Source organism: Phasianus colchicus, unplaced genomic scaffold (genome assembly GCF_987193195.1).
Source record: "Phasianus colchicus unplaced genomic scaffold, bPhaCol1.hap1.1 HAP1_SCAFFOLD_60, whole genome shotgun sequence".
In the NCBI taxonomy this organism is placed as follows: Eukaryota; Metazoa; Chordata; class Aves; order Galliformes; family Phasianidae; genus Phasianus; species Phasianus colchicus.
In genome coordinates this window covers 281,039-304,232 of record NW_028325236.1, presented here as the reverse complement: position 1 = coordinate 304,232, position 23,194 = coordinate 281,039, and the positions used below count along the sequence as shown (strand labels likewise).

The window sequence follows — 23,194 nt, the reverse complement described above, 5'->3', positions numbered from 1 at the left end:
AGGTCTTCTTCCCATTTGGCCTCTGACTAATCACATCTATCCTGATGTCTGATAGAGAGAATGCCTCTTTGCGGTCTAATGGGAGCAGTGAGGGATTCAACAAAGGACCTTCCTTCCACTTTTAGAAAGAACTTTCATCAAAACGTAACTAAGCTAAGAAAACAGCTGAGAACTGCTTACCATCTCCTTCAATCACATGACTGCAGGGGAAACAGCTGAAGAGGAAGGAGAAACAACAAAGTTTTCAAGCAATGATTTTATTGACGGTAATTTCTCAAATGTATCTCAATAGCTTTCCTGTTTTATTTAAACTGAAATAAAAGGAGAAGGATGGCAAGTCTGATTTGGGTTTCCAATTGAATCTTGCGTCATCTAATTACAAATGTCTTCATGATATTAAAAATGAAAATATTTCTTTACATCTGCTCCACCCTCTACAAATATGGTTTTGTTTTGCTGCTTCCCTAATCCTGAACATCTGAGCATTGGAAATCCAGCAATGAAGAGTCACATACACATTTTTAGTAAACATCCAGCTGAACATCTGTACATCCACTCAACACACAACTCTTGCCTGGTGTATGTTCTTGCTCTATCCTGACTGCAATACTGTTGCTAATCATGTCATGGCATTTATTGTCTGCAGGGATGCCAGCATACTTCAATCACCTGCCCTTCATCGCTGACAAATTTAGGATCCACCTGCAAATTTGCAGAACTCCCAAATGTAATCCTCCTTTATTTATCCAAGCAGAGATGTGTACACAACACCTTGCACCTGGCTTCCAAAGAATAAAGGTCTATCCATTATGGTGCTCGACTGCACAGTCAAGGGAGTCTGGAGGGAAACGGTACAACTACATATACCTCTTCTTTAAATGCTAGGTGCTGTCCTCTGACAAATTTAGTCTTTGTTAGTCTTCAGCAACCGGATGAAAGAGCTGCTTGATGCAGCTCATCTTAACACACGGTCATCTTAGAATTGCAGCTGTAAGGAAGACCACGCCATTCAAAAGCTTTGTGTTAAACCACTACTCCTGAGTGGCAAGTCGTCTTTATGTTCTTCGGGAAAACTGGGTGTCATTAGCTGCTCTCATTTAAACATCTGTAAAAGCTTGAAACAGCTCAACATAAGCAACACTAAGCTTGAAGAGCAACTAGATTCTGATTAGCCCAGCTATCCTGAAAATAAGAATTACAACTATTGTTTTGTACTTTTAGATCACTAAAATAACATTCCTTTTACTGTCTTTAACATTTCAACCCAAAAGTTACAAAAAAAATGCACTGAAGTGATTCTGATACGTTATTAATGACAAAGATTACATTTTCAGCACCACTGCATCTTGTGAAGAAAGTACATGCTACAGGATATTTTCACAACAAAAGGACTAGACTGCTTATCTTTCTAACTTAAATGGAAGATAAAGAAGTAAATCTTGTACAGAGACTTGAAATATGAACTGTCACCTAAACTGCTTTAGAGATACTTACGTGGCAAGTAACTGGAAGCCATAGAAACGTTATAATGCCCACTAGCACTACGTTTGTCACAGAACTTTACTGCCTTTCCATATATCCTGCTTCTCACTTGGTGACATTTTCTTCTGCAAGGACCTCGCAATGCTTCCTGGGACATCTCCTGATTTTAGCTCCGCAGGCAGAGGTCTTTTCTCAGTGGAAGATCAGGCACATCAAGGTTGAAAATGGGATTAGGAGATGCATTTGCTGATCACTGCTGCACACTTTTCTAACCCTTTCATGGAAGCTGATCAGCGATATTCCAGGTAAGTACGTTAACCTTTACACTTGTGAAAGACAACGTGTCAGCTGATGCTTACCCCCACGTGCCACTGTTTGCCCATAGCGTTCACCACACGTCCTTCAACTGGTCTTCTACGTGCTCCACAGATGGGGACGCCCATTTTGTCACGGCAGGTAAACCATATAATTATTCTCCTTTCGGTTCGTGAGCATCAGCAGTGAATTCCTTCCTGTTCAAAACTTCATTAATTGAGAGCATGAATAGAACAATTTCAACTTCAGAGCTTCCGTAGAGATCATTTAATTTTTAGCACTTGTTTCAGTAACAGGATTTATACTATAATAATGTCTTTAGCAGCATCAAATATGACAGTTCAATATGATTATTTTTTTTTAAACAAGCTTGATTGATTCTGAGAAAAGCCTGCTAAGTAGGATGCATCAAATCTCTATGAAAATAGCTACGGAGCTTGTCTCAAACAGGTTAGAAAGCTGTAGTCATGCCTGGCTTACATTCTGGCTCTCTTAGCACAGGTTTCTTTTAGATTTACTTAAATGTAATTGAAGGAAAGAAAAATGCACTCCTCTGCATTTTCCCCGTGATATCAAACATCAGAGAAAGAAAAATATAAGCTGACAATACCGCTGACAACACTACAGGTTGTTCTTCAAATCAGCCTCTGCCATGATAATGAAATGATAGCTTCCTTTGTACTAAAAAGCAAACAACTAGTAACGTGTGTTATATCCTACAATGCCCCCTCATCCATGCATCACTGGGGGATGTAAAAACATGCAGCTATGTATTCTGCAGCTGCAGAAGCTGATGAAACGAGATGAAGGAAATCTGAAAAGAAAAACACACTTTGTGCAACTCAACTAAAAGCAAAGAACATAGGCAAGATAATGACTGAAGCAGCCAAAGACAACCAATTTTCTGCCCTTTGTATTAGAAAAATAATGTCATTTTGCTGCTATAAGCAAGTTTGCACCCAGATTTCCTATTTCCTATGGTACCACCCTGTGCTGCAAATTGCAGTCTTTCATCCCGCCCCACTCCCATGCTTTACCCTCAGACTCTTCAGAAATTTAGATTGGAAGCTGGATGGCAAAACGGGCCCTAACTCTCTACATAACCACATGTACTGCATTAAAAGCATGAAATCAATGGCTACACAGTTTACTTAAAAAAAAAAAAAAAACCGTGAAGGATCCCACTGAAATGAGCGCATTTATTAGTGAAAAAGGTGATAAACTGGACTCAAATTGGGGAACCCCTGTTGGGAAAATAAAAATCTATTTAAAAATGACAAAACTTCCGCATCTGATTTGTTTTTAAGTGTCTACCACAGTGTATCCTACTCATCCTGAAACATCACCAGGTACAAAACACACTTGACAGGAAATCTGGTGTCGAAGTAGACAAGTAGTTAATATTTTATGCACACATTTTAAGATATCCACTCTCAGTTTTGTGATGCATTCTTAGACCTTTTTCTCATAAAAGACACTTTGGTTACTCCATCTCAGCAGGAAAGCCTTAGGAACCATAACCTCTACATCCCTCCCAACTGTCATTCCATTTTCATCATTATCAGTGATAGAAGGAAGGGTGAAGACCCACCTGCCGTTATTCTTGACAAATCCAACTCCTGCCAATACTTGTTGGCAGATATCACAGCAGAAGCACTTCCAGTGGTTGTTCATAGCTTTAGTAACGCAACCAATAACAAACTCACCTGTAGGAAACATAGTAACAGGATGTAAAATGCCATGCTACACAAAGTTAAAAGAAGCCTGCAACTGAATTGCTAGAATTACATCACCTTGCTCCTCTTCTAGAAAAGGACACTTTTCAACTGTTGTTCACACAGTGTTGGCTTCTACTCCACTAGGCCTAGAATCAAGGCTTGAAAGAGCTCCATACTCAAAGCACAACAGAACTGAGTTTGGATGGCCCTGACCCTCCTGCGAGAAAACTCCTGCAGTCAAAGTACAGTAGAATACAAAGACACACAGAGATACAGCAGGAGAATGCACTTGCTAAACAGCAAATCCAACACGCACACCAATTTCTGATCTACCACAGAGTCCTGTGCTGGGAGGCACTGAGGAAGTGAGAAAACTACCATTTCATATTCTCTGCTGCACAGCCATGCCAAACACTCACGCTGTTCTCTGCACGCACGCTGCAGCCAAGGCCCTGAGCAGCGCAAACACTGCCTGCAATACGTCGGGAGCTCCGCCTCCTGCTGCTGCCAAAGGCTGACACCCGGCTCTGAAGAGCCTACAGATCCAACAGCTGCCAAAGAGAAGTGATCAGGCAGATAACAGGTATGAACGAAACGAAGTCTAACATGCAAGTCTGTGGCATTCCCCTGAAGTCATAGCTTTCCAAGAATAAAATGCGATGGTCTCTAGAAGTGTCGGGAAAGCTTGAGGCATCGCTGCTGACTGCAGCCCTGCTGATTTCGGCTACTCTCACCACATTCAAGAACTGGAAAAGCTCACTTTCAGGCAGGATTCATGGAGTGCTGCAGCCCAGATGGGTTTTTTCTCTCAGTGAAAAGCCTTCACATTAAGCTTACCTGACATCGAAGTCACTAACTATTCTGTGAAATGTGGTATTCTTGAACCCACAAGCCTTTCTCCCCTGTGCACAGGGCCCTGAAATTTTCAGCTGTTTGAGGGACAATATTTGAAAGCAGCTCCGTGGTTGTGTGTCCTACAGGTTCGTCACTGGCAGAAACAAAATACACAACAACAGGGTTGGTGTCCTTTGACAGCTCCGCTGCCAGAGAGAGGTGGCCCTTCTGCAGCTCTGACAAGCTTTCCTGGCATTCTCCAAGTCTCCTCTCAAAAGAATTGGCCAGTTCTTGAACTTTAGCTCTGACCCCAAATTGCTCTACTTTCACTTCACCATCTGAAAACAAATCCGAGATTTCCTTAGCTCTAGTCACTGCAGCCAGAGATCAGCAGCTTTTGTTCTGTATAATCTCCAGGGTAAAACAAAGCCAAACAAACTACAGAAGATACTGAAAAGAACTGTAAAAACCACTCAACCGACTAACCAGCATCACCTGTAGCTGTCCAAATTAAAACACTGTTTGATGTTTCAGAGGGCACTAAGTTCATTTCTTTAGCGATGACATGCTTTGCACACACCTCAAGAACTTGGTCCCTTCTCATAAGGATCCTGTAACACTTCTTCTGTGTATGGAAGAGGACCCTGAGCTCTCCAACACCGCGCTCCTTCCACTGAGCAGCATCTCTGGCCCAACTGTAAAATTTCGCCCTCTCTTTGAAGGGAATTCCTTCATCTTCTTCTCCAGACTACCTCCACCTAAAACACAGCACAGTAATGCGTGATTTCCCCCAGAAATTGTCACCAACAACACTGTTACAATTCTGACATCATAATCCAAAATTATTCGATGTTTTCCTTTCTTCAGTGGCTTTGTACCCACAGCTCTATACTCATCATGCACTGAAGTGACCGAACAGCCCTGCCTTCTCAAAAGGAGAGAGCCCAACAGATTTCAGCCTTTGAAATTCATTTTTAAGCTATCAAGTGTGCCGGCATATTTCCCAGTGAAATTTCAGGTCTGCTGAATGATGTGCTGAGTGATAACCCAGCACTGTTAGCATTCCAGGTGTTCCCCTTATGAAGGCTGCTAAGTAACTTAATACTGGCATTTGATCAGAATAAGAATCAACTGAAAATAATAAATGGAGGCCTCACAGCTGCGTATCCTCCTCACTTTATATGTGCACATTACTGCCTTTTAACATCCTTCAATTAACACATCTTCCACAGTTAAAGAAAAGCTTGAAAGAACTGGAGAAACATGTGACAGACAAGCATTTCTGAAGGAGAAAAAGAGCAGGCAAGGCAAGAAAGAAAACAACAGACGTCATAATATGATTAACGGATGAGGAAAGGCAGACAAGATATTGCAGAAAGAGGAAGACAACATTTTGCAGACTTCATCAGATTAACTGTTCCAATTAAAGGACACTACATACTGTTTTTTGGTGCTCTATCAGTCTTGCTTAGTCATTATACTAACCTGCAATTAAGTTCTATTCTTTACAGGAAGCCAAACTAGAAGACTACAGTCATTGTAAGCTTCTCCTCTTATTAGGCATACTAAGGTTAAACACGAAATCCAGACATGAACAACTGAGTTAAGCCTTACAAAGCTACATCAGGCTTCTTCAAGCACGTTGTTCTACTTCCTAAAAAGCTGTATCACCACCTCCTGGTAAATTCTCTGACACGCGAGCAGTTTCTGTGGATTCTGCTTCTCCGCTGCTGGCAGCTGACTGCACAAATACTGTTGCTGTTGCTTCACTGGTTGATGGAGTATGTAATTCTTCCTTACTTGTAGAGACTGAGTCAGTACGATTAATAAAACAGTAAGCAAATAAGCCATAAGAGCCTAAGATACAAACTTCAAACTCCATTAAGTCTGGACACTAAGAATAACGACTCCCTCCAAAAAAGCCACATTTTCTCTCTCCCCTCCCCCTCCCTTCCAGAAATTGTAATTAAATGAAGAAATTTATCAACAGCAGTACAGTAAAAACAAGATAGTAAGTTCTCAGTCTCCAACTTTCCTATAGTGCTACTAATGTTTCAGAACAGCTAACTACCAGGGATTAAGGGAAGTGAACAACTGGGGAAAAACAAAAAGCAAACAAGAATTGTTGTTGGAAGCTTTCAGACATTCTTCATCACTCTTAAAACACACACAGCTTTGACTCAACAAGAGACTGAAGTACCTTTGAAGCAGTACGATTCCAAAACAAGCACCATTTCCCTTGGAAACTGCTCTGAAATCACTTAACTCTTACATACCTGCTAGGAGGAATTCTACTAGCCAAAGCTGTTTCTACTTTAGGAGGCAAAGCTGTTTCCTTTCTCTCCCAGAGAAACTTAAGTTCTTAGTAGTACCATAGTTCCAGTGCCAGAACAGACTTGAGACACAGTCAAAGAAGTCAAGTAGTTTCTAATCTGCCAGACGCTTTATTTCTCACTAAGTGAAAATAGTCTAAGAATAATACTGCAAATTTATTGCCTAAACTTTCGTAAAGACTTGACTCGTACTTTTTCTTTGAGTTTTTACTTCTTTCTGAGAGCCTTCTGGACTGGCATCCTCCGCACTGCTACTAAAGCCACAGACAGACGTAGAAGGGACCTGTGGAGTTTCTCCTTTAGCCTTCTGCTCAGAAGATTTAGTTTCCCAAGCAGTAACACATTCACGTTTGACTGGGGGGCCTGCTGCAAAGCACAAAGATTAGTGGAAAACAGCTGATAAGACAGCTAAATACCGTGATCATTTTTGGCACATACATTATAAAGTAACCTAACGATATTCAGAACATCTTAAATGTAGAGCTTTTGAAATAACATCATTATGTAAAAAGACACTCATTCAGGATAACCAAGGAACTGTAAATCCGTCATACTTGGGTTTTCTGCTGCTATCAAAGAACCTCCATGCAATAATGAAGACTTCAATCTTGCAACTGCCACTACAGATACTAGCTTCCTTTGACATTTACTTATATTTCCGGTAGCTCAATACGTGCCACCTTTTATTAGTACACAGACACTCACAGCCTCAGAAAGAGTGACTGGCCAAATGGAAGATGACAGTTTTTCTCAATTTAAATATTGTAAACTTATTGTAAATAATTGTCTGTTGGTTCTAGTAGCACTATACACTTTCCTTTTGAAATTCACGTCTCAGACCAAGAACAGGTCAACATTTTCATATTGTTACAAGAATTATTGACGGCCATATGCCAAACAAAATACAACTACACAGAAGAGCCATATGGGTATCATCTACAGAGGAAAAGCAAAACCAAGGACTGAAAAAGAAAGTAAGAAACAGAAAGCAGTCAGCAGCAGCGTGTGCTACCGATGAACTTTGAGCATTTGGAACTCCAGATGATATTAACCAGAGACTGAATAGAGCTTATTTCACAATACTTCTGGGAAGTACAAGAAGAAAAACCACGACAAACAAAGGCTCCAGCTAAAGATGTGAAGTTACTGGAAAGGAATGGAAGCAGACAAGAAGGATGCCTCCTAGTTGAAGGGATAATTCGAGTTGAAGCTTAAGCACAACTGCTGTTTTCGGAGTTTACCAGTCAGAGCGAGGCCTGAGCACAAACACTGCCAGTTCAACACAAAAAATGCACTGTCAGCACTTCACCCTGACATTTTAAACAACGCCTCGTTGTTTAAACAATATTAGCATCTCCTGGTTCTAGCAGTACCAAACTCCTTCCCTACAAAAAAAGCAACACTAAGATCAACTCTGACGCCTCGGACAGATTCCAAAATCCTACCCGCAACTCCCTTTCTCACTACAGAGTTGCACTGAGTCCCGCATAAGGCACGCTTCTGTTCTTACGTGCAAAGAACTACAACTTCATATTTACTCAAGTTGAAAGTCTAGGATTTGAAGATTCACAGACGTGCATTAGAACTGAAAGAAACAACATACTATTAAGACAGAAGAAGTAATACACAATGACCAGCGTTAACAAGTGACTGACTAATGAGCTGCACACTTGAATAAATTACTGGTTCAATTAACACTCACCTTTCTCCAGGATTTTAAACGAGAAGTTGGAGGGCCCACCCTGTGCCGAAGGAGCCGGCTGGGATGCCTCGCTCTCCCAAGGTTTCTGAGCAGCACTACAGCTTTTGGGTGGCTCAGCTACTCCCGCTTTTTCCTGCTCTGCTTTCCGAGATGCTGAAGTTCCTTCATCGCTCTTTCTTGGACGATTCAAGCTGAATCCAAAGAGGGAACCGGGGGCTGAAGTATTCCCAAACGGGAATGTCTCTTTGTTACTGAAAACGCTCCTGACAATTCAGATCTAAATACAAACTTTGGAGCAGAAACCTCCGTTTTTGCTGGCATTTCAGAGGTGCTTGATACCTCTAAAGCTTCTACGGTGGCATCACAAGCATCACCACCATGGCCGAGGTCGCTTCTCTCCCTGGTAGCTTCCTCCAGCACAGCTACAGCGTTGTTACCACAAGGAGATGCTTTGGCTGCATTAGTACGAGAAACATGAGATGTTACCAACGTGCCTTTCTCACGGGTGTGCTCACTCTTGTCCCTGTCTGCTGTTTCTTCAGACTGGAGTGTAACTCCACTACTCGAAGGCAGTTTGTTTTTGTCTTTTTCATCCATGTTTGTCAAGTCAGTTGTACACTCTTTGGATGGATCATCTTTCTTAGCGGTATTTTTACTGGACTCCTGTATACCAAATTTAAATCCACCGAGAGGCATCCACATTGAAAAATTACATCCTTCCTCTGCAGGCTTTGCTTCACCATCTGCAAGATTCTGAGAGGTACATGCTGGTGTTTTCCCTTCAAGTTTCAAGGAAAATTCTTGAAGAGATACTTCTGAATTAGTTTTGCTTGTATTCTGGCAAGCAACACATTTTGGGGCAGTGGGTTCATTTCTTACTAAACAGATGTCACAGTTCCACTGGCCTTCCTTTTTAGCAAAGGCAGATCCCAATTTGTCCTGTGCGGCACTAACACTGGATTCTAGAGGTTTTAAAACCACACGTTTTGTGAAATAGCCTGGTTCAGGCAGTGGTGGATTTGTGCTTGCCTGTGGAAGGCTGTAGTTGTAGCGATCACCACAAGGCAAAATGATTCCAGCAGATGGAGCATCAAAATGCCAAGGTGCGCCATACGTGTCTTGAGGAAACATGGCAGCGCAAGTGTTTCGCAGAGGTGGCGTGCGGATTGCTTGTTGATGAGCATATCTACGCTGCTGAGGTGCAAGTCCATCCATGCCACAGACAGGTGCCTAAAGAAAAAGCACCGTTACTTCCTTGTGGAAAAGGAGGAAAAGGGATTAGGGTGCTAAAGCCCATGCAACATGTACTCTTAATAGCAAGGCGTACCATAAAATGAGATTTCAACTCTAATCAGTTTTAACTAAAATCATACGTTCAAAACTTGAGTGGTATCTGAAAACACAGACTGGGGAGAAGCGTAAGCTGAATAGACTCATTTTTCTTTAGTATTTAAAAAAAAAAAAATCAAGCCCCCATACTATTTTGGGGAAAAGAACAATGCAGACAACGAGCAGAGGACATATGTTAGCAGGTTAAAAACATGCTTTGCTGGCTGTTTCTCCCAAACCCAATATCCCAAAGCTTAGCTGATTACGGAACTTTCTGCCTGTCTCCAGCAGACCTCAAGTTTAGTAAACGCTCTCTAGGGAACCGCAGTTATATCCTGCTACACACAGAAACAAAACCAGTTCACCACATCAGTAGAAATGGCTTGAGCGGATTCGTATGTCCTCACCTTTGTTGGTGTTACACTGGTTGCAGCAGTTCTTTGAAGATACTGCGAGTTACAAGCAGGTGACTGGCTACAGTGAACAGATGGGCCAGAGGTAGCAACTGAAAAGGAACACCAAGAAAGGAGCTTATATCCAGTTTTTGTGATTACTGACTTGAGTGAACTTTCCCAGGGGACCAGTTTTACTCATTCATCTCAGAACACTGCAGAAACATTTTAAGAAGTCTTACTCCATTTAGCTAAGTGTTCAATTAAAAATTCAGCATCAACTTACCCCTTAAAGGAGCTTCATGAAGATTTTGTGCTCTCCAATAACCATCTGACACTGTATCTGTTTCATAGCTTCCAGCAGGCCAGCAGTGAGATGATACATTTACACTGGAACTATTACGTTTCATTTCCCGTATTTCATTCTATTAAAGACAGTGTTTCAATTAAGAGCATGTAAACATGTTACATTGGTATTTGGAGAAAACCTAAGGAACGATCCCTACGCTCCTCTGCTATTTAAAAGCATGTTCAAGGTCTGAGACACACACACAAAAAAGATGAGTTAAGTGCTGCAATAATCTATGATCTTCCCATGCTTTACGAAACTGAGACTGTTCCCTGAAGCTAGAAATAAACCCAGAACAAAGATGACAGTAGCTAAGCTGAAGAAAGCACAACTTTCTGCACGCACAATCCTCAGGATTGCTTCCCATATCTGAGTACCAAATCAGAGTTTGTAGGCAACAAAGTTTTACTCTTGAACTCACTTTAAGCAGATGTTTATAGCAGTTCTCTTCACTGAATTTTAAGAGGTAGCCTGGTAAGGGAAGTTCAATGCTTGGGTCACAAAGTACTTACCAGAACAAAAAGATCAACCATTCTGCATCGAATATAGTGACTAAAGTTGCTTACCGTTAAAGCTTCCACGTGCTGACACAGCTTTTGAAGTAAGGACTTGTGATCTTCTGCCCACTGAGAGAGAGTCTTAGGAGAAAACTGGAAAGAAAAGAAAAAAACTAATTGAACTTGGATTTTTTTATACAAACGTAACACTTCCCTAGAAGAGTAACCAGCTAATATACCTGGTAGGTATTTGTTGGCGAGAAAGAGAACTTCTTAGGTGATGGAATTGAATATTTTACTTCCACGCGTGCAGCTGGTGAGATATTTCCGGAGGCAAGACTTCCCTCTTCACCATTCTCTCCAAGCTCCTGGATCACTGCATTCAGCATTTCCGTTACAGCTTTAACAGATACCGGCAGCTAGAAATGTATTTGAAACGCAAGTCATGATCGCAATTCTTCCTCAGAGCAAGAGGCTGTGCTCTGATCTACGGCTGCACAGTTTGCAAGGCTTTCTGCACAGAAATTCTGGGTGTTTTTTGTTGTTTTTGTTCCCCCAGGAAAGCCCTATATCTGTTAACATTAACGTAAGACGACAACTCACACAAGCATTAATTCTTTTACTTAGTCAGCTACTGACGGGTCAGAGGAGCTTTCGTCAATGATCTTCATCAGGTAATGCTTTCTTTTAACAAGATAGGCTTTGCGTTCTTCTGGTAACGTATCACCACTCTCAACCTCTTCTGCCTTTCTTTGATAAAGCTAAGTAACAGCATATGGATTAGGAATAATCAGTCAGAATGTAAGTAATAGAAAAGCATTTTGAAGTAATGCAATTTACAAACTTACAATGGCAAGATTCCAGTACGAAACCACTTTCTTAATAGCTTCAAACGCTAGTAAAGCATCATCCATTTTGCCTTCAGCTGCATCCAGCATTGCAAAAACTACACGTGCCTCTTCTTCATAGGCTGCAACCTGGAAGACCTACAACCAAAGCAAAAGACATGTCACACATGACACAGTGTGGACACTTGGAACAGTCAGTGACTGTAAGCATCTAGTAAGTAGTTGTATAATCAATGAAAATTATATAAAGGAATATTATATAATCAAATAATATTAAGATGTTACAACAATGAAATAAGCAAGAGAGTTAGGCACAGCGAGACAAAGAGAATAAATAGAAGGCTCACCCGTGTCGTGGGCTCGCTCAGGAAAGACCAGTGGAGTGGATCTTCTGAAGAGAGAGAGAGAGATCCTTCCCCACTGGTAGTCAGCTCTTAAATGGGTCTAGGAGAGGTAGAGCCAGGCTCCACCCCTTCCTGCAGCACAGGTGAATTGCTTTCACCTGTGCTCCCAGGGCTGACTCATTGCTCACCTCAGGTGACTAATCAGAGGTTCAGGCCGTGACTCAGCAATTCCCATGCAGTAGTCAAATAGGAGGAGGTACTAAGGCAGTTCAGTATCTTCCAATCAGAGTTTTAAAACTCAGAAGTTCAACAGAAAGATACTACCAAATCTCAGTATTAGTAGTACAATGACAAAAAAAAACAAAAAAAAAAATAAAACCAACCACAACCCATCAACACACAAAGCCAACTGAAACAAAAAACAAACCAACCAGCTAACAATTCATATGTAAGCCTCTGACATACAACCCCCTCTTACTCTCACCTTTGAATAATCCATCAGTACCTGGATGTCCACACTATGGAAATGTCTGAAGAGAGGATACGCAGGTTCGGGAATACTTCTGTGCTTTTTGATAGTTCTCAAGCTAAGCAAAATTTTCTTCCAGTAGTAGACGCTTCTTCCAATATATTCTTTCTGGTCGTGGGAGTTAAGGCTAACGCCCTGTTGAAGAAAGAGAAATTCAAACTATCGCAGAATATTTAAATAGAGTGTTATTCATACTTATTCTTCTCTGATGCAGTTGAGAGTAGTGAGGTAAGAGTATTTGACTAGAGCAACTGCCTTGCATGACATCCCATCAAAATTAGTAGCAGCAGTTCTCAATACTACATTCTCATCTGATTTTATTTAGTCTATGAAGTTTGCAAAATTAGAGAAAAACAGATGATACTTATTTGCAGATAATCTTAACGTACTGTTTTTTGCAGGCTTCTTGCCCAATGTATAATTAAGGCAGGCTGAAGGCCGTGTTTCTCCAGGGCTCGCACAGTACTTACTCCGTGCTGTACAAGAAGCTTCAGTTTGGTTGCCGAGTCTGGTCTGAATATCAAAAGAAATATTCCTCAATTAGTATTCCCTCTTTTTCATCTGTTCACACGTCATTTGTTTGATGAACATAACAAGCAGCTTCAGTCCTAAACTAGCTCTTCTTTACAAATGCACTGTCAGAAATGTAAAGCCCATTTTTATAAAGTTCTTCAGCATCTCACACGCCTACAGCAAAAAAAATTTAACATTTAAAGGACGCCAAACAAAAGGAACTAGTTTTACACAACCTATGGGAATCAATTCAGAAGCCATCTAGAAGGTTGGTTCCAATATTTCCAAACTGAAGCAGCCTTACATTGTTTTTTTCTGCATAAGAGCACAAACAGCATCCCACCAGGATCTTTGCTTCTCAGTACAGAACTGTTTGCACAGCAGCAACGGTAAGAACAGAGGTTGATGTGTGCCACGCTGAGTATTAAACTTCTCTTGCAGTTCTAAGTTGCTAGTGAACACCAGCCCGAGTAAAAAAACCTGTTTTGGTGAAAATAAACAAACAGAAGGTATTAGGTAGCAAAAAACAGGCATTTAAATGCATTTAAGAACTTAGGAAGCTTGCTTACTTCAAGGTCCAACAGGCAAATGGACTCAGGAGCATCTGTTTCCAGTCTTGATGTCTCTTGGGGCAAGTGAAAAAGTTGTTGTAATGATCTGCGCAGTGGGAATAACACTGACATAGAATTCCACTGCAAGCCAAGCCATGCAAGGTGCTGGAGACTACCACTGTGCATCCGAACTGCACCTACGCAAAAACAAGGGTTGTAAGAAGCTAGGATCTGCATCCTCGTTAGGAAAGGTATCATTCTACTCCTGTTACACTCAAATTCAAAGCCAGACTTCATCATCAAGTTAAGCCTAAAAAATGGGAAGATATCATTAGTTCACAATTCATCCTGGAATTATTTCATTTTTATGCCTGTCACCTGTGTTCACAGATTACACATAAATAATGTGGGCCTTCCTATCAGCACTCACCAGCGTACAAGCACTTTCCAGTTTCAATTGGAAATGAGTCAGAGCAGACCAGAAGACAACAGTGTGGAAGCAGGAAGTATGTGAGAAATTCTTCAGAACCTGGCATGATGATACTGCCCCTCAGCTACAGCTGAAAGTGAAACTTCTTGCAAAGCACCCTCTGAGTAGGGCAACCACAAGCAGCTATTACAGACACTTGTCTTTTGTGGCAAATGAAGCACTTGTAGAAGAACCTCTAATACAGAGTCATGCTTACGTTGAGTTTAAGTAGCATCTCTTACCAATATCGCATTTACTCAGTTCTCCCTGCTCTGGTGCTTGGGGACTGACATCTCCCATATCATCTGTGCCGAGAAAAGACCTCTCTTTAGAAGCTCCACTCCCAAACAGACTTTCAAACAATGTAAATAAACCACTTCTCTTTGCAAGCTTCCACAATCTCTTTCAAGAAGTCTTCCTTGCCGTGGCTTAAGTTCAGCAACATATGACCTAGAAAAACGTAATGTCACATAAGAACACTCAACTTAAACAAGGACAACAATATTTGATGCAGTGGGTTGTTCCTGCTGCTTTAGGCTGGGAATCCAGACTTCCCCTTATGATATTTACAAATTTCTAACTTACACTCTCCCTATAATTAAGTCACCCTTTTAGCATATGGGCTGACAGCAGTCCCAAGGCATTTTCAAATCCAGTTCTCCAGAATTACTGTGTATTTTTATTACAATGACACTGCAATTGTCTTCAAAATAAGTAGCTGTCAGTCTCCTCTATTCAGGAACAATTCAGCCTGATGCCCGGTGTTTTCTTCGTTTTCACCTAGAGCCCACAGGATAATGAATACTGAAAACAACTACCTCGGCTTCACCAAAAAAATGAAAAAAAATGCACCAAACCTGTTGGAACAAAGAAGGGAACAAAAGTGACAGGAAAGGAGCAATATTTTCTTTTATACTTGGGACTAGCAATGCTTACAAATAGTATATTAGTAGGCAGAAACCAGCAGACTCGGAGACACTGAAAGTTAAATTCTATCTTAATGTCCTGGAAATAAAAAGAAAAAGCCCATTACGTGTCAGGATCAAACCGCTCTTTTGTATTTCATACGTAGCCAAAATACAGAACGTTTGATAGCATGTTCCAAGACGCCAAGTGTGCTCTTTAACAAGCCATTAACTCTGACATTAACTGCTCATAAAATGGAACTATGGAACATTTATAATTCTTAGTTTTTATTACCAGACTGGCTTTTTCGGTCACAGGCCAACATTTCCAGTGCATCTAGCCCAGCACGATCTCCTCTTCTTAGTTTTGACTTTGGTTTAGGAATCTGGCAAAGAAAGAAAAGAACTGCTACAGCTTCTTCTCAACAAAAAACAACTCACCCTCATTTAGTCTTAAAAGTTAGGAAACAAGCTTGTTTCTTTCCTGAAAAGGACACAAGGTGAGTAACTGAACAATTGCAAATAGCTGTAAGAGCACACAAGAGAAAGCAATGTTTTGAACGCAAGCACTTGTGCAAAAGGGAAAGCTGATTTTATTCCATAAAGCAAAGAATTAAGCTTGATCAAGCTCTGCTGCTTATGGAATTAGTATATGAGAGCTACTCAGGTCATTCCCCTCCCCCCCATACCAATAACCTTAATACTAGTTATTTTAGCTGCATTACAGAGAAGGGAATAGCCTATAGGAAACACACTCATTAGCCCTTAGTCACTTTACTTCTGACAAGTGAAACAGATGAGATTTTCTTCACACTACTTGAAATCTTTTAAACAAGTATGGAAGGGTAAGATTTGGCCAGGAGACAGCCTTAAAAACAGTAGTTAGTTTTTGGAATGCAGGCGTTCAGTGCGCATACAGTGAGAGCATTCAAGAACTGCAACAATTACAGGCACAAACTGAAGAGTGACTTACGTGGAAACTTTTCAGGTAACACAATGCTGCGAGTTCACATGCATCTCTCCATTGTGTCTCGTTGTTCTGGGCCGTTTTCAGCAGGAAAGTTCCAGCGTGCATGTAGAAGTGTCCTTTCATTTCAAGGAAGGTACGAGACAGCTCATCAGGTCCATCCGCACACGGCTTCACTGAGTGAAGCACACAATCAAAACTGGAACATAGAAAAGATTCATTTTCAACCAAGTCCTGGTCTCCCAGGATTTATACTAGACCCCTATCACTGAGTCTTCTCTGAGGCCTTTAGCTCAGACACAGCTTGCGGATCAAGCCTAGCAACATTTGCTCTTTGCAGTTAGTACAGAGGAACTCCTCTTCCATCCATAAAACAGCTACTCACTGAAAATGATGCCTGCTAGAAGTTCGGTGACCCAGAAAAAATATTCAATTTTTTTCTTTTTTTTTTTTCTTTTTTTAAATAAGCAGAACAGTTAAAAGAGTACCTTTCAAGGGCCCCTCTGCTTTGTCAAACATCTCTAGAAGCAAGCGTCATTTTAGCCAAGCTAGAATAGGCCAGCAGATGATCCTTCTTGACAGCTCTCCAATTATTTTTATCAGCCTCCAAGTCTCGTACTGATTCAAGATATTCCTAAAGAATAAAGTTCATCACAGAATGAGGAACCGCCATCCTTCTATGAAGGCAAGAGTTTCTCCAGAACTTCTTGCTACATAATCCAGTTTCCCAGGTGAGATGTTAACGTATTCTTCAGCAGCAATGTTCCAGGAACTATTTGCCTCAGCAATTCCCTCCCTGATGGAGCTGCTGTATCTAACTTAATACCTCAGCTAGAAACTAAACAACGCTTTAAGGCTTAAGAAAATCCTAAATAAATCACTGTTTCCACAGACATTACATTTAAAGGAGTTAAGCCACTTGAGAATTAGCTGCCATTGTAACGATACTAAGAGAATAACACCGGTTTCAAGGACATGGGAGATTATGACAGGATCAAAACATGATTAAATACCTCAAATGTCTTTATGACGCACAAACACCACTCCAAGCTGGAGTCTACAGGTATTTTCTTCTCCGCCTCCTGACAATGAAGCACAGCATCTCTTAATCTATTATTTGAACGGTAGAGAGCAACCAGTCTGATGTTAAGGTAGGGATCGTCTGGTCTCGCATAGAGCTCGGTTTGAGTCATATCAAAGAGCTGATTCCAGCCATCTTCGCCTTTACGCTCCAGTAACTGCTCCTATCACATACAAAGGCAACACGTTAAAATTTCATTCTCTACGAGAGCCTCTTCAGCAACTATGTTACCTGACTGTTTTCTCATCGCCATTACAGGCTACATTACTCAAACTGCTCTGGAAAGCTGGTAGGTGCTACTGAGAGTTTGACAAACATTTTAGAAGTGAGGGAAAAAAAAAAAAAAACAAAAACACAAAACCCAAAGCTTTAGAGTTTGCATCCTGTAGATGCTAAGTTAGATGCTAAGTTAAGACTGTCAAACCACCTGGTTCAAAGATGACACACGTCAATACAGAACAGCTTGTCTAAAAAAAATAAAATAACATAACCACACAAAAAATCCCAAAGCACAAGCCTCTCAAGACTTTGATTTCATTGCAGTTGTGCTCCAGAAAACTAACACCTGTACAAAAGTGAGATTGTATGACTGAAAGCATTTACACAGTATTAGGGAATAACAGCATCTCATACACTTGACAGTTTTCAACTCAAATTAAAAAAAACTAGAAAGCAGTGTAGTCATGTAATAGAGACAATACTTAACCTATCTAATCTTGACCTCTTGGATAATATTACTACCATGGTTTTCCCATCGCTTGACGCAACTAAAGTTTCTTCTAGGCACAGAACAGAGATCAGAAGCAGGAATTTACCTTCAATCTGTAAGCAGCAGGATTCCCAGGGAAGAGACTGGCAGCTTTCTCAACCCAGTACTCTGCTCTTCCATCAGTGATGTCGTTACTGCATAGTAACTCTGCAATCTTCAGTACAAGATCTTTCTGCATTGGATTCAGCTCCACAGAACGCTGGTTTTCCCCATGCATGCACATAAGAAAAAAGGTTACTAGTAACTTGATCTTGCAGTCCACGTAGAACAAGAAAGAAAACATGTCAAACATGTCCCCCATTAAACAGACCCAGCAAGTCAAATTAGAACTATCAATAAATACTTTCTCACTACTTTAAGAAAAGCCTTTTTCCCTTTCAAGAAGGCCACCATTGGTTTGTAACACCCAGACAACTGCTGGAATTCAGAACACCATAAGAGAAACAATGTCAAAACCAGCTCCTCTACCACCCGCTGCTGCTCTACTCAGACAGCCAGACCAGGGGTATCTCCAGCCTAACCTAATACGGAGGCTTCCGGAAAACAGAATTAAGTCACAAAGACTGATGGCACTCAGTCACTGTGCTGGCAACAAGACTTTTGTGTGTATCCTCTCCCTCCCCGGTGCCCGAATAATGAAACACAGACTGTGAAGTTCACATTTATATGCTTACCTAATCGGAACTGTATTTGCCCCATTCCCTCTACTTCTGAGGAAACAAACAAACAAAAAGCCCACCGCTAACAAGAAAACAAACAATGCAACTGAAAAACACTCTCAGTCCAGTCTTTCAGTAGCAGCCAGATTACTGCTGTCACCATAATCCCTACTGCAGAATTCTACAGGGCTCACATATTCTTAGTCCAAAGGGCAGCGGGAAGAAGACTATCAGAGCAGGAAGCACAAAGATCAAGTCCATTTACAAAGGAATAAAGCAGGACAGGGAGGTGAGTGAGGTGCTTACCTTGTAACACCCAAAAGCTTCTTCCGTGTTATCCTGAGCCTCGTAGATCTGTCCCAGAAACCTGTGCGCTTTGGGATCTCTCTCTCGGACACTGAGATAAATAGATGTATATCTACAGAGTAAATAAATAAAGAAAGAAAAACCAGAAGGATCAGTATTCCTCAGTATTACAAGTCCCCCCACACCTTGCAGCTAACGTGGGACTTTAATCTGTCATACAGGACAGTTAGCTGTATTTAGTTCAAGGGGCTTGATCTAGATCTTCAAGTAAGGCACAACATTATTGCTACACGTACAGATGTTGCATATTTGCCTGCAAGCACTGGCCTTCATTAAATAAAGCAGTAGCTCACAGGAACTGTAAGAAGGACGTAACACGATGGCATAAAAGACATTTCTACCGGATGGGTTTTTACAGCACCACGTAACTACCCATGCTTTAAGTTGCCGTTTTAGGAAGATTTAAATGGCACCATATTTCCCATTTGCCGCTACCTTAAAACAGCATGACAACGGTCTTCATTTCTCCACTCTACTTCATTTAGCTTTCCCATCACACTTTAAAGAACAGAACAACATACGTAACGTTTATTACCTCTTAGCAAGTTCATATTCTTTTATCTCAAAGTACAGCTTAGCAAAAAAGAATCCTTTTAACGATCTCTGAAGAAAAAAAAACAAAGGGTACATTTTAAATATACAGTACTTTTGAAGTAATTGAGTAGGGAGACCCTTCTTTCCAGGGGTGCATAATACTTCCTAAAGTGTCTTCACAGTTATCAGCTCCAGTTCACTCCTTGTACTCTGGGCTTTGTTTTTGAAAGACACAGGAGTAAGAACATAACATTTCTTCCCAGTAACTGGCAAAGGCTACCAAAGCGAAACTGAGGTTAGTAGCAAAGCAAGTCCTCACACTTGTTACTTTTCACAAGCACACTTCCGACTAAAGAGAGGAGAATGGGGTCAGCTACATACAAGCTGTTTCTCTTGCAACCTATCTACGTTGCAGAAGAAAACAAATGCCACAAATCAAGCTCCTCCTGTCCATGCTTCTGTCACCTTCCTCTCTCGCCTGCCCCGCCTCCTCGTAAACGGGGCTGGAAAGGAATTTCAAAAGAAACGCCGGCAGCCTCGCACAACCCTCCTCTCCAAAATCAACGCAACAGGAAGACCAGCAGCTACTTCCATCACCGACCGCGCTCCACAGCCAGTCGTTCCAGAGAGCAGGGGATCACCCGGCTGCCCAGCCACCAACGCAGGCAGCAGAGCTATTTCCCCCCGCCTCTCCCTCTCTTCCTGCCGGCGTTTCACAACGCCGTCGCACCCACGGCAACAGCAGCCGCACAGCGGCCAAACGAGCCCAAAGCCGAACGGCACGCGTTCCCTATTCCGGCTCCTCGAGAGAGGGAAGGCCGGAAGCCCGGGGACCGTGCCCACGGAACGGGAGGGAGCCGAACTCCGCCCCGCCGCCGGGCTCCTTCCGAAGCCGCCGAGGGCTCAGCGGCTTTCCGAGGCGCGCAGCTGCGGCGAACCGCGTTTCCGAGGAGGCGACTCCGCGCCCGCCCGCCGGCAGCCTCCCTCGGCTTCGACTCCCCGCCGGAGGAGCCCGCCCTCGGGCCCGGCACCCGCGGGAGGGGCGGAGGGACGGGGCGGGCGGGGAGCGGCCCCCACCGCGGCCCGGGGAAGGCCGAGGGAGCGCCGCCGGCGGCGCCGGCCGGGCCGCAGCACTCACCGCTCTGGGAGAGGAGGCGGCGGCCTGCACGGAGGCGACGTACCGCTCCACCTCGGGCTTCGTGCGCCGTGCCATGGCCAGGAGAAGGAGCGAGGGAGAGGGAGCGGCGGAAGGCCGGCACTCGCGCGCCGCTAAGGGAGCTCCCCGCCGCACGCGGCGGAACGCCCTCCCTGCCGACCGCGGCGACGCGCGACGTCACAGCGCGGGGCGGGGCGGCGCATGCGCGGCGCCGAGCGGCCGGTTCGCGCTTCGCGCGGCGGCGCTTTGAGCCGCGGGACGTCGGGCCGCTCGGCGCGGGCTGCCGGGCGCCGCGAGGGGCTGCGCGCGCCGCCGGTCCCGTCCTCGGCCGGCCTGCCCTCGCGCGTCTTACGGAGCTCGGCGCGGTGAGGCGTACCGAGCCGCTCTGCTCACCCGTAGCGACGCGCCGCGGAGAGCGGAAGCGTCGTTTCTGCGTCGGGTATTGGAAAGGGCGGTTGATCTGAAGAAGCGCGCTGTGGCGCATCCTTAGAAACAGCTGATGTGAAAAGTGGAAGTTCCGTGCGCACATTAGTAGCGTGTTTTAGAAACGCAGTTACCGAGTTACGTGAGAAATCCTTTCTCACAAAGCTGCGGTAGGCTCTAGATGTCCTAAGCGATGTGGGTGTAGTGTTCTGAGCTGGGAAACCCGCTGTGAGGTGGTTCGTTAGGCCAGCAGAAGTGAAACACATTGAACACGCTTTCAAGGAGCCAGGGCCTTTGCACGAAGCAGAGCTGTCCCGCTCTGTGGGAACCTCAGGGTGCCGCAGGCGGGCTCCAAGACACTCCCCTCTGTCCTCCTTCCCAGCTTATCTCTGTGCGAGGACAGAGGGATGACCAGAACAGTGACCAGTGTAAAGGGCACAAATGCTAGGGGTAATTAAACAACTAAGAGCTTATGTTTCTGTGCTATCTTGGCGCCTGCCTGTCACATCCCAACTTCTCACGGAGTGAGACAGTCCGGCCTTGTGTAGAGGCCCTGGCTTCTCTGATGTTTGCTACATCTGTTTTTCTCTTGCTGGCAGTTTCTTATCTAACAGAACAACTCTATAGTATGTTTTCTAATCCCTAACACACTATACTCGCATTGTTTGGACCATTTAACAACTATTCAGTTTTGCAAGAAAGAATTAATCACATAATTCAGTAATAATGTTTTAAAACATACCGCTAACATATACGGTATTTTACTTCTTAGATCAACTATTTCTAAGGATAAGTTACAGAATACAAATGCATGATGTTCTACTTCTTCAAACCAGCTGCTCTTGTTAATGTCAAATGCAGAAACAACATTCCATTTCCACAATTCCCCCCTCTTTTTCTTTCAAAGTGTTGATTTCTGCAATTCCCTTTTTTTCTTTTTTCTTTTTTTCTTTTTTTAAAGGTACGATTCTAAAAACTTCTTCATTTTCTTCATTCTCCATTTCGTCTAATATCATCATTTTATCCGAGTGCGGTGGTGGTTCCACTGCTGTTTGTTTAGGCAGCGCAGTTTCTGTTAATCGCTGCACCAATCCCCCCACGCAGGGGATAATACAGCAACCGACGGCCGTCAGGACTCCTGCTGCCACAGTCAAAGAAGTAAATAAGGACACAATCATCCCTTTCCATTTGCCAAACCAGGACTCCAAACACCCAGTGAGGGAATTACCTATTCCTGAGTTTTCTGCTAATTCACTGGCAAGAGTAGTAAGCCCCCGTAATGCTCTAGTTATTGTGCTAGCTGGGGCTGTGTTATTTGCGATAAAGGTACAGCATTGGGTGCCCAACATCACACACACACACCCTTTTTCAGCTAATATCATGTCTAGGGCGATCCTATTCTCCCAGGCCATCCTGCTTGTAGCATCCAATTGTTCTGCAATTCCCTTTATTGCCTCCTTTGTATAGTTTATAAATCTCTGCTGATTGTAATAGATGTAGTTTATACAATCTACATTTTTGTTAATTGTCACCCACCAGAATAGAGATTCAAATCCTGCAGCAATTGATTTCTAGCCTTAAATTCATCAGGGACACCTCTGGGCACCCCAATTGAGTCTTTATATATTGTATCATCATCAAATGGGATTCCTAAACCTCTTCTGTTCCTTTTGCGAATGTGTGATAGATCCTTCTCAAATGCCAGAGTGAACGGTATAGCCAGTTGAACAAGTGCACAGGTACCTCCCCAATGAGATGGGAGAGTGGACCGTAAGATCTTCCCACCGCAATGCCACCAGAGATCCGCTCTGGGGATTCCCAGCCTTGAATAGTTCCCCGCCAAATCCTTCGTAACATCCAAGGTTCCACTGCACAGTGAGAAATTCCCTATAGGCCTGATAGCCCTCACACCCTGCCTTGAGAGACAAGCTGTACGGTTACCGATGGCCATGGAGAATGCAGGAGGGATTTTGGCATCTATCTCTGATATCCGGGGAAACAACAGGGAGAGTGATTTTCAGGCTTCATTTTCCCAGGCTGTTTTCTCCTGGTACAGGGCAACCATACATTGCATCCCTTGGGAATCCTTGGTCCACCCCGGAGGAAGGGGTACTACCTGAGCTACATGC

At 43.0% G+C, this 23,194-nt stretch overlaps 1 protein-coding gene across 1 annotated transcript; it reads right to left on the bottom strand.

Moving 5' to 3' along the window:
• Window positions 1–241: 241 nt before the first annotated feature.
• On the bottom strand, window positions 242–20,818 carry LOC149911674 (E3 SUMO-protein ligase RanBP2-like). The gene is given in 26 exon segments (XM_090133449.1): window positions 242–1,994; window positions 4,930–5,107; window positions 6,024–6,158; window positions 6,875–7,048; window positions 8,385–8,654; window positions 8,657–9,614; window positions 10,121–10,218; window positions 10,392–10,530; window positions 11,021–11,104; window positions 11,191–11,370; window positions 11,575–11,712; window positions 11,800–11,937; window positions 12,649–12,807; window positions 13,062–13,185; window positions 13,490–13,665; window positions 13,755–13,933; window positions 14,448–14,593; window positions 14,595–14,655; window positions 15,406–15,496; window positions 16,084–16,276; window positions 16,566–16,711; window positions 17,091–17,321; window positions 17,974–18,126; window positions 18,893–19,004; window positions 19,488–19,555; window positions 20,625–20,818. Coding segments are annotated over 25 exon segments (4,386 nt in total). The 5' UTR covers window positions 20,700–20,818; the 3' UTR covers window positions 242–1,994; window positions 4,930–4,949.
• Window positions 20,819–23,194: the final 2,376 nt, after the last annotated feature.